General features: G+C 35.4%; 1 protein-coding gene across 6 annotated transcripts in view; it reads left to right on the top strand.

The window, feature by feature from the left end:
• ATRNL1 (attractin like 1) overlaps nucleotides 1-12,115 on the top strand; it is an 832,634-nt gene that overhangs the window by 601,571 nt on the left and 218,948 nt on the right. For 5 of the 6 annotated variants that reach the window (XM_017944361.3, XM_017944358.3, XM_017944357.3 and 2 more), the window contains one exon: nucleotides 11,234-11,341. The exons of the other annotated variant lie outside the window; for it this stretch is intronic. In XM_017944361.3, coding sequence (XP_017799850.1) covers nucleotides 11,234-11,341 — 108 coding nt within the window. The remainder of the gene's footprint in view (nucleotides 1-11,233; nucleotides 11,342-12,115) is intronic. 6 annotated transcript variants of the gene reach the window in all.

Raw genomic sequence — 12,115 nt, 5'->3', positions numbered from 1 at the left:
GGGTTAGATGTGTCCTCTTAGCAGGAATATATCATAAGCCAATACATTCAGGAAAATGTACCAGTTGATTGGTGAAGCAGAGAAGACATAGAGGAAGAGGCTGCAAAGTTCTTGGGAGCATCATTGGACCACGAGAGGATGAATGAGCCAAGAAATCTGTCTGGTCATCAGTTAGAGAGGGGCCAGCTAAGTCAGAAATACACAGATGCCTTTCTCAGTTGCCCCAAGTTTAGAACCCACTCCTTATAAAAATGCATACAAAGTACAGAAATTAGAATTCAATAACATATGGTCCAAAAAGTTGTATTCCAGGGCAAGGGCTAAGGAGTGTTAAGTTTTGGAGAAGTTTTGCAGTGGACAAAAGATGGTTTCATGAAGTCTGAAAATAAGGGAAAACATGCCCAGTCTGCTAGCTAGGGAACTTCTTGGGTATCATGTACCTATATACCTCTTGCCACCTTGAGTGGACATAGTGTTTGAAAATAAACTGAATGTTTCTAAATCCATATACTTTATCTGTCCTATCTTTTGATATACTACATGGAGGGAACCCTGGAATATGAAAAGGCAAAACTCATTCTTGTGGTGGCTTTTATGATTTGACTTGAATTACTAGCAAGTATGGCAACTCACTATCTTGATTATTCTCTTTGCCCCCAAAGGGCATTGACCTGTTCAGGGAAATGGAATAGGGGTCAACGTGAAAGACCACATGCAGAGAGATAACTAACACATTGGAAGTTTAAAAGTTCAAAGAGAATTCTGCACTCAATAAAAAAAAAAATAGGTTACAAGCAATCACAACAGTAAAACATGAAAAATTTATAATAAATACCAATGTGAAGTTCTGAATTTAGTTTCAAAAATTTACTTGTAGACATGCTAAATAGAGAAGACTTGTCCTGATCAAAGTTCATATCAGGGTATTCAAGGGCCCTAGATGACCATCTGTCAGGTAAGTCACAGCACTTCTGAGCCTGCTTTAATAGGAACATTGGACTAAGTAAGCTCCAGTATTGCTTCCAAATCTGAGAATGAGTTATTCCAATGAGTCTGTGACTTTCTTACATTTTGATTTTTGTGGTTTAACACATTGTTCCAAGTACATAAAAAAGCTGATTTATATCAGTCATGAGTAATCTGTGCTACATCAAACTGCCCTTCACATTAAAAAAAATTCAAACAATTGAAATTCATTTTTTTAAAAAAATGCCTGTCATGTCTCCTTTCACAAAATATTGAAAACAAGTCAGATTGCCTATTCATTTATCACACCAGTTAGTCAATGGTCATTATAGGTATCTTCCAGTGGAGACTTAAAAAATTATGTTTAGCAGATGTCTTCACAAAGGAGCATTTTACTGAAGAACCATTTCTTAGCATTTTGCAATATTGAACTAAAAATGACTCCATTAGCTAATAGCAAAATAATCCCATTTCCTCAAAGAAAAAAATATGTATTGATTAAATGGAAAATGCCAGTGTTTGGGTCATTTACATAGCCAGGAAGATTTAAGAACCTCTTGAAGAACTTCAAAATTATGGTCATAAACTACTGAAATGTTCAACACGAACTCCTTATACACTAAATGTAAAAGCTAACTGGATTATGTTGCATTTAGAATTTTTTAACCTAGAAACTAGCATGTTGTGGTTCAGAATTGAATCATTAGCTTTGCATTAATTCTCAGAATCAGGGAGAAAAGAAATCTTTCTTTAGTAAATTACTTCTTCGGGTGGGGAGAACTACTGAGAGATTGATCTGAGCTTTATTGTAGCAAGAGCCTCAAGTCATAAATTACTGGCACACAGCAGAAGTCAGTGTGTCATTTCTATTGTGGTCAGATGCTTTTATATTTCCACTTGTCAAGGTTGACTTGATCATATTGTGCACTTCCTGGATGTCAAAGACATAGCATTCATTTGTCCTTCTCTTTGAGAGCAGGACAGGTATTTCTTTCACAACTTAAACTTCTAAGTTTGAGAAGAAATATACTCCATACTATGACTGTGGGGGTATTCTATGTGTGAAAATTTTTTTCAAGTGCAGATTTCAAAATTTGAAATTAACTAGGTTCTCATTTTTGCTCTTTGAGGAGTAATATGTATTAAAATCCATTCTGAGGATCTAGCTTTTAAATGACCTTTTCAGTACTCATCCTTTTGCTCATTTTGATTTGCTCAGATAAATTACAACCACCTGGCCTTTTGTATTAAAAAAGGTTACATACAAAATTGACCTTTCGATACTTATTGAGAGAGCTAGGTTCATTGTATTTGAGATTAACTGCTGTTGCTGTTTTCTGAATGATGTGTTAAATAACTTTACTTGAGGATGGTAAAACCTATTTTTTGTGCCATTTTGTTCCAGGCTAATTCTAACACCATAGGAATGGACTGTCTGAGAAATACAAAGAAAATTATGTTTTAAAAAACAATGAATCGAATTTATTTAGCTCCTGTGTGCCTAATGATTTACAGATGTGATTTCAGTGTATCTTAATCTTGATAAATCCAATATTATCCTTTGGCCAGTCTGCCCTTCACCATCTTGCTTATTAAGATTCCGGCTTCTTTCTGTCTGTTTCTTGAATATTTTAAGCTCAGGCTTGCCTCAAAATGTGGTGCTTGCTTTTCCCTCTGCCTGAAATGTTCTTTTTTTGAATTGGAGTCTCGCTCTGTCACCTGGGCTGGAGTGCAGTGGCGCAATCCCAGCTCACTGCAATCTCTACATCCCGCGTTAAAGCGATTCTCCTGCCTCAGCCTCCCAAGTAGCTGGGACTACAGGTGTGTGCCACTACACCCAGCTAATTTTTGTATTTTTAGTAGAGATGGGATTTCACCATGTTGGTTGGCCAGGATGGTCTCGATCTCTTGACATCATGATCCGCCTGCCTCGGCCTCCCAAAGTGCTGGGATTACAGGTGTGAGCCCCCGGACCCTGCCTGAAAAGTTCTTTTCTAGCTTCCTTTGTTCCATTCACCTAACATTCCAATTGCCACCCAACATTTTCTGACTTCTGTGTAATTAGGTTGGACTGTGTGACTATTTCTGATAATGAAGTGTGTCACTTGTGGGCTGAAGCACTGAAAAGTCCATACACAATTCACTAGTCCCTTTTCTGCCATGATTCTTCGGGAAGTCTTGGGTTGAGATGGAAAGTGACAAGATTGAAGCAATCTATATTGCTGAATTACCAGATGGGAAGTTACCTAGACCAGAGGATTTTGTGTGAGCAAAAAATAAACTTTTCTGTGTTCAACTACTGAGCTTTTGGGGATGTGTGCCTATTCTGATTAACTGTTTAGGGTTTCAGGGCAAATATCATTTCCCTTTTGTAACCACTCCATCTAAAGCACTTTCCTTCTGCACGGTACCTTTCCCCTGACCATTTTGTTTCCCACAGCAATTTTTTCTGTAATACTTTTATTTATTTGTTTATGTAAGTCAATGTCAAACAAACAAGACTTCCATGTGCTGTTAATTATGATTCTTAAGTGCCCAGAGTATTCTTTAAAGTTGTCAATAAGCATTCATTTTTCAACATTTCGTTTTAATGTAAACAAGTACAAAAAGCAAGGTAAAATATTACCTTGCAAAGGCCCATTGAATTTCCTGTTGGTCACCAGAAAGCATAGCCTGTATCAAGCCATAGCACAGTTTATAAGACTCTCCTACATAAATCCATTTTGCATTATTTCTTTTATCCTGAAATGAGATCATCTTTGGCAAAGTCTTTATCAGTGATGCTATCTGTGTCAACACAGAAAATATTTAGAGTCCATATTTTAATTTTAAAATTTCCCAGAGTCACCTTCAAAACGTCTGCAATATTTTTGCATATATGGAGGTCTTCATCCACTAATGAATAGCTTTGTTGCTTTTAACTCCAGGCTACATAAATACTTCCTGCAATATCAGACTATACTATCTGCCAGTTTGCCAACTTCCAGTTTCCTGGCACATGGTTCAGAAGAGTCCCTGGTATTTTTTTTGCTGGCATGGAGAAGCTTGCTGAATAGAATCAAAAGGGTTACCCTATACATCAGTTCCTAGGAAAACGGCATGCAGTTAGAGCTCAGTAAAAATTCATTCAATTAATTATTACAAGCAAACTTATTCACCATGGAAATCTTGATATGAGCAAACTCTATCAAATTTTTCTACAAATAGGCTTTTATTTATTTATTTATTTTTTAAAAAAGGAAAAAAAGAATTTTTTTCCTAGAATTTTAGTCTAAACTATTCAAGATCATCCTTTGGAATTTGAAGTAAAGAACGTCATAATTTGCTTCCAGTCCTTAATGAAGTTTCTTGACAAGGCATTAAGACTTTACTGAAAATTATTTTCTTATTGCTAAAGCATGAAGAGATGTGCCACATGACATACAGAGCTTCATTTCTCATTAGGGAACAAAATGAGATATGTGATCAGGTATAAGATAAAAACAAGTATACACAGGTATATCATCTGCATAATCAAAGTTTTGCATGCAATATTAACTCTTCAGTATTATGAAGATTTAAGTGATTTTCTTTTGGAAAAGTGTTCACAAGTTGGAATTCTTTGTTAATGAGAAGTCAGCAAGCACACCGTTGAGAAAAACCAGGGATTGTCTATGCTGGATCATGTTAGTGTTTCACTTAGACTAAAAAGAAATGACGAAATTAAGGCCGGGCGCGGTGGCTCAAGCCTGTAATCCCAGCACTTTGGGAGGCCAAGATGGGCGGATCACGAGGTCAGGAGATCGAGACCATCCTGGCTAACCCGGTGAAACCCGTCTCTACTAAAAAATACAAAAAACTAGCCGGGCGAGGTGGCGGGCGCCTGTAGTCCCAGTTACTCGGGAGGCTGAGGCAGGAGAATGGCCTGAACCCGGGAGGCAGAGCTTGCGGTGAGCTGAGATCAGGCCACTGCACTCCAGCCTGGGCGACAGAGCGAGACTCCGTCTCAAAAAAAAAAAAAAGAAATGACAAAATTCTAATCCTTTCCTAATTTATTTCAAAATACTCAGTGTTAGCAAACATTAGAAATTTCTGGAATGGATGTGATAATCAGATAGGGATATTATTTTACTTTTCTTTGTTTGCTCCACACTGCAAATTAGCATGATCATACCCCTGACCAAAAAATGATTTTACTAAGGTCTATCCAAAGATATAAAGCTTAACCGATTTGCTTAACAACTTTGTGATATGCTTCAAGACACAGCTTTTGTGTTGAGAAAAATTCAAATTTTGGTAAAATTCTATCCCCCACCCCCCCTTTTTTTTCCTTTTCTTTTCTTTTTTTTTTTTTTTTTTTTTTTTTTTTTTTTTTTTTTTTTTTTTTTGAGATGGAGTCTTGCTCTGTTGTCCCAGGCTGGAGTGCAATGGCGATCTTGGCTCACTGCAACCTCTGCCTCCCATATTCAAGCCATTCTCCTACCTCAACCTCCTGAGTAGCTGGGATTACAGGTGTGTACCACCAGGCCTGGATACGTTTTTTGTATTTTTTAGTAGAGACAGAGTTTTGCCATGTTGGCTAGGCTAGGCTGGTCTTGAATGCCTGACCTCAGGTGGTCTGCCTGCCTTGGCCTCCCAAAGTGCTGGGATTATAGGCATGAGCCACTGTGTCTGGCTCTTATCCCTTTTAAATTAAACTTATTTTCATGAAGACTTATCAATGGACAGATGTCAGGCACCCCTTCCATTTTCTTGACTTCAAAACTTAATTACAAAGAATTGCCCCTGTAAGAAGTACTGTTTTGTCTCCCATGATGTGTAAGTAGGAATGGATAACATAGATATGTAAAGATAAGAAAGATTTGCTAATGAAGATTATTCATTTTCTTTGACATTTCCTAAATTAACCTAAACAATGACAGTCCATTCTTAAAAGGACCATACTTATAAAAGTAAGGTATATTTTATTTAATTCCTGCCAGTAGGAACCTTTTAAAAATACCTTATTACAAGGAAATGATGTTGATGCTATCAGGTCATATAGTTTGTAGCCCCCTGCTCTTGTTAATATTGACAATTTCCAGAGTTCCAGGAGACTAATTTTACATTGAAGTTATGATCTACAATCAGTATGTAAGGCTGATATCTTTAAGAAACAAGATCATTCAGTATAGAGTATGGGTGGCATTGCATATACGCCAAAGTTTACAGAAAAAACAAAGTTTGGGAACCACTGAGCTACATGAAGACAACAAATAAATGAAATGTTTCCAATTAAATGTCTGAGCTTTGAACTAATTCTGCCTTGAAGATAATTTTCAAATTCTTATCTAGCAAATAGGAATGTGTCAGTAAATCTAAAGTAGTTTTGCTGGCTTTTAGAATTTACTCCCTTTTGTTTTATTTTTAAGCATTAATATGAGTTGATTGATTTATTTCTTGAAAGAATTTAAGGAAGTAGAGTTACATTTTGGTTCAGGATGAGGGTCTGTTAACTTCTGAAGACAGCAGTAAGTTAATGATTTAATCCACTGAAATTGCAGGGAAAAAGTTAAAAGTATCATCTATTAGTGACAGGTTCATAACTTTTCTAGTCCTCATCTATTTGCCCTTTAGAGGTCCGTGATCTGCAGGTTGAAGAATTTCCTGCCTAGAGGATCTGTGAGGTTCCTACCAGGTCTAAAAATCTGTGGAGACTGTGTCTTGGTCATATGAATTATATAATCAGTGTTATCCAGATGCCAACAGGACCCTCATTTGTTGACATCATTTAATCCCTTATTTTGGACTTTTTGTTTTAATTTTACTTTGAGTGATAATATATTTACTTTCAATAGTAATTTACTTAATGTATATGCATAGTCATGCTTATACTTTCTACATACATTGACATGCACATGTACTATATATGCATGGGTATATACATATATATAAGATTATTGTATTAGTCTATTTTCACACTACTAATAAAGACATACTTGAGATTGGGAAGAAAAAGAGGTTTAATTGGACTTACAGTTCCACATGGCTGGGGAGGCCTCAGAATCATGGTGGGAGGCCAAAGGCACTTCTTACATGGTGGCGGTAAGAGAAAATGAGGAAGAAGCAGAAGCAGAAAGCCCTGATAAACCCATCCGTTTCATGAGACTTATTCACTGTCGTGAGAATAACATGGGAAAGACCAGCCTCCACGATTCAGTTACCTCCCACTGGGTCCCTCCTGCAACATGGGAGATTTCTGGGAGATACAATTCAAGTTGAAATTTGGGTGGGGACACAGTCAACCCATATCACTTATATATGCTATTAACATTTTAGAAGCCAATTGCAGGCAGAGTTAGTTACTGCTTTGTTTTTTATGCATGTGTAGTTTTAAGGATTATTATCCTAAAGTCATTCAAAGAGTTGTATGTCTTGCGGTATTTGGAAAGGTAGCGAGTATGAAGTTTGGGGAATGATACCATATTTGAAGTAATAGTATTAAGTTGAAGAATTATCTGTATTCATGTTTGATAGAATCAGTGACTCTACCCAACTCTACCTGGTAGTCAAATTTAAGTATAGATATTCTTTTCTTTTCTTTTCTTTTCTTTTTTTTTTCTTTTTTTTTTTTTTTTGAGATGGAGTTTCGCTCTTGTTGCCCAGGCTGGAGTGCAATGACGCAATCTCGCCTCACTGCAACCTCCACCTCCCGGGTTCAAGTGATTCTCATGCCTCAGCCTCCTGGGTAGCTGGGATTACAGGCATGTGCCACCATGCCTGGCTAATTTTATTTTATTTTTTTTTAGCAGAGACAAGATTTCACTATGTTGGTCAGGCTGGTCTTGAACTCCTGACCTCAGGTGATCCACCTGCCTCGGCCTCCCAAAGTTCTTACAGGCGTGAGCCGCTGCACCCAGCCTGATTTTCATATCATTTTTAATTCCATGGTTTGTTTTATATGAGATTTTGAATAGCAAAACAGTTACTATGTACAACTAATAAGATACTAACATCTCTTTAATTTTTAAATTTTCTTCACAACAATGTTTATGGCAGTATGATTATAATCTATTGTATTATGATCAATTTGTTCTCTTGGCTTTATTGTTCTGCTGAATAATTGGCAATAGCAGATTAGTTATAAAACAGACATATCTGCTATATGGCTTCTTATGGGTATACAAAATGTTAAACTTCGTTTTATATAAAACATAATCCTAGAAAATAGATTAATTTTCAAAATTTCTTAAGAAAATACTCTATATTTTTTCCTAATTTTCAGGTTGAGTTTTTATCACTCTTAGTCACAAATGGTAGAAGGCAGTTCCAAATCTAAATTCATTTTACCACAATAATGACATTTTCCAACTGTCTCATAAATTTGCAACATTTGTTAAAAGGGAGACTAGTAGAGGAAAATGTGTCACTATTGCTGAAGAAAATGGGCCTGTGGTAATTAGTGTGCCATCTTCAGAGACAAAAATAGTGCTTGAAATTTAACATTATAATTGTACCAATTAGCAGTTATTGAGTGCTCACAATGTGCCAGCCTGTGTGCAGAACAGCCCAAGTGTGTGATCTCTTTAGTCTCAACCTTATGACTTAAAGATATTATTGCTATTCCCATTTTATAGAGAGAAAGAATGAGTGAAAGGCCTCAGTAATGAGATTATGATCCAATTGCTAGTAAGTGCAACAGCTGGGCTTTAAAACAGGTCCTCTAAGGTATAGGCATAGTGTAGGTACTGTTATTATTTATAGATGAGAAAAATTGAGGCTTAGAGAGGTCCAAATAATTTGGTTAAGCTCAAACAGCTAAAAAGTGGAGAGACTGATATTTAAAAGTAGGACAATTGTTAAGAATAGGGGAGGAGGGCAGAAATCATTTGCAAAGATCATCACAATTTACTCCATTTGATTATTTTAGGGCTATCACACTAAAGCAAGAGTGTTACAGGGGAAAATGATTTTCTCTTCCTAAGTTTCACAGTAAGAACATTTGCATTAGTCTCCCAGAGGCAGAAACTCAGCTGTTTCAGCAAGGGCTCTCTCACCAGTCTTCCACTAGGTCACCCAGAATAAATTTATTTGTCTAATTCTTTATTTGTAACTTTACTAATACTCTATATTGTGACCTAATTATTTCTATTTTGCCAGACTTGCTTTACAAGCTGTAGTAGTAAAGTCCTGGGCAGGAAGAATATTTTTCTTGTTCTTTATATAAAGTAATTTAGTAGACATTCAGTTCCTAAAAAGTGATGGAAACACAAAGCTCAGAAAACAAACTAGAATTTTTAAATATACTTTTGCATTCTACAAATTTAAAAATTGAACAAAAGTATCAGTTACTGATTTTTTTTATGAGTTTTGGGAGGCATAGTAATAGATTATAGTCCATGGCACTCTATTTTTTTGTCAACGATTGTGAGTTTGGAATATTTGCTGATTTATATTACAATGTGTGATATTGAGTGTTCATTAATTCTATTTTGTAGACTTTTTACTTTTAGATATAAGGAAAAGGCAAGATGAGGAAAAAGAAGCTGTTCATTTTTTCTAGCAATCACTTGTCATATGAGATGCCATTTGAATGCTGAGGAGAGCTAATACAAATGGAGAAAATTGATAATACAAATCTTAGAAAATTGTGTTCAAACACAAAGTGGAATTTACAATTTTCTCAAGACTATTTGTACATGATCATAGGAAGGGTAGATTGTATATTCGTGTGTGTGTTGTCTGGGCATGTTGGTGTATGTGTTGTTACCAAAGACAAAGAACCTGGTGTCTTCCGCATTTACTATCCCTCAGCATCTGAAATAACATTATGTTTGCATTTTGCATAGAAATACTATTCAGATCAATTACCCATTCCTATTGAGAGAGGCAGAAACAGATTCTATTTGCCAGGAACTGTATTTTTAATAATATAATTTTGAAGTTATATTAAAGTGAATAATTTGAAAATTTAGATCACATTCACTTTTTACTTTGAATATGTATTTTTAAAATGAATTTATTCAAAAAAATGTAATCTACAAACTTAAATTGTTACTCATTAACAGTTGCATTATTTCTATCCCCTATTGTCATGTGACTGTTCTCTTTTAATAATAAAAACCAGCTATTAAAACAAAAATTTTAAATAATAAAGTGTGATGGCAGTTTATTATCTAAACTTCTGCTTAAATAAATAAACTTGTGTTTAAATAATTTGGCCCGTGTTCCTTTATCATCTACAAGGGAGTTTTATGAATGTTCACTCACAGGACTACATCCATTTACATTCAAAGATGAGTAGTTAACATTTTAAGTTAATAACAGAGAATCTTTAAAAATATCTCTGAATAATGAAGCCATTCGTTGTGTTCAAGAATTTTGCCTTTCTTCAATAATATAATTTTCTTCTCATTTTAAAGAGTATTTAATTGCATCACACGTCCTATTTTAATATTTAATAATAATTTTATTAGCTGTATAGAATGAGAAGGGCAAAAATTGCAATATCTAGTGCTGGTCATCAATTTTTTTTTTATCATGACTTAATGAATATTATAATTACAAAGAGAGGCAAAAAGATAAATTAGCTTAGTAGTTGGTTGGGACTTGCTAGTTTATTGGTTTTAGCTTGGGCAAAGCCCAGAATAGTCACAAAGAGAAAGAAACAAGTATGTGGCGGTGCTCTAGAAGTTCTTGCACACAATTTCTCAACTTACTAATCATGCCTCATTTTGAATAATAAACAAAGGCTTTGACCAAAATTATAAACACTGCCAATAATAATTCCTTCTGGTTCCATAGCAGTTGACAGGGGATTCTAATGACTTACAAAACTTAGCCTTGTCAGGTATATGTTCCTTTAATTTCTATTAATGCATTTTGGCAACTTTTCTTTATCTTTTCTTAAATATTTTTACTGTTTTTTTCTTTTTTAGCTAAGACAAAAGTATGAGTTATTTTGAGTAGGAAAATTTGGCACAGCCACTATTGTAATAACGCTTTTTACTCAAGTAGCACCTCTCACCTGAGACTTTCAAAGTGGTTTTGAGTACATTGTATTAGACCTACAGGATGGAGGTCAAGGGAAAAGTTATTTGTAGGCACCATACATTAAAAGCCTCTGTGGACATATAACCGAGGCCATGGGGAGAAAGTAATTTTCATCTTTAGTACTCGAGATATGGATATGTGTGTAACATGATTCCTAACTTTTCAATGCCACTTGTTAAAAAAGGGAACCAGATATTGTTGAATTTCATGAGCATTTAAACCTATTTTAAGACAAATCATTTTTAACCCCCTCCAGCAACTGCTTCGAGAACGACAGCAGATGGCCAGCCGTCCCTTTGCTTCTGTTGATGTAGCTCTGGAAGTGGGAGCTGAACAAACAGAGTTTCTGCGAGGGCCATTAGAGGTAGGAACAGCGGTGCTGAAAGAGGACCACTGTGTTTGCATATTTATTATATTGCTTCTCTAATCTACATCTGCTTATGAAGCCAAACAGAGTCTGATTATCTAGAGTTGACAAGATTCAGCTACATATGTTATGCCATTTTCAAGGCACATAGTTTTAATAGTATGACATGAGCTGTAACCAAAGCCACTGGAGAATCTATTAGCCTAGGCAAGAGTGACAGACTGCTCACCTGGCAGCCGTTCTCTGACAGATAGGAGCTGAGGGAATTTAAGATATAGGTATGATCGGAGAAACAAAGCACCTATATTTAGTCTTTGGAGTACTCTGTGCCCCTAGTTAACAGTTCACATCTATCTTTATTAACAAAGTTTACTTAGAAAACGTGGGTGGAGATGAGTTGCATTTTAATTACATAGCTTCATTTTTGAATATTGAGAAGTGAATGTTTCTCACATATAAAATGAATATTTTTATTTGTGGTTAATTGCTGTATTATTACATTCCTTTATTGCAAAGGCAGAAATAGAGTATGATGAAACAGAAATCATATGCAACGAAATATGGTATTAGAATCCAAAAGTAATCCATGACGTGGTTTCTGCAAATAATAACCCCTAAAGGTGCAAAATTCAAAGCATTATGATGCATACTAATTTAATTGTATGTTTATTACTTTTGTTTACATTTTATATGTGGTAAAATATATTTAAGTAGAAGGGTTAAGAAACTGTAGAATTGAAGCATTTTATTCTTTTTTAGATGCCCTTTTTT

Source organism: Papio anubis, chromosome 11 (assembly GCF_008728515.1).
Source record: "Papio anubis isolate 15944 chromosome 11, Panubis1.0, whole genome shotgun sequence".
In the NCBI taxonomy this organism is placed as follows: Eukaryota; Metazoa; Chordata; class Mammalia; order Primates; family Cercopithecidae; genus Papio; species Papio anubis.
The sequence above is the reverse complement of the archived record's forward strand: the minus strand, read 5'-3'. Positions and strand labels throughout refer to the sequence as shown.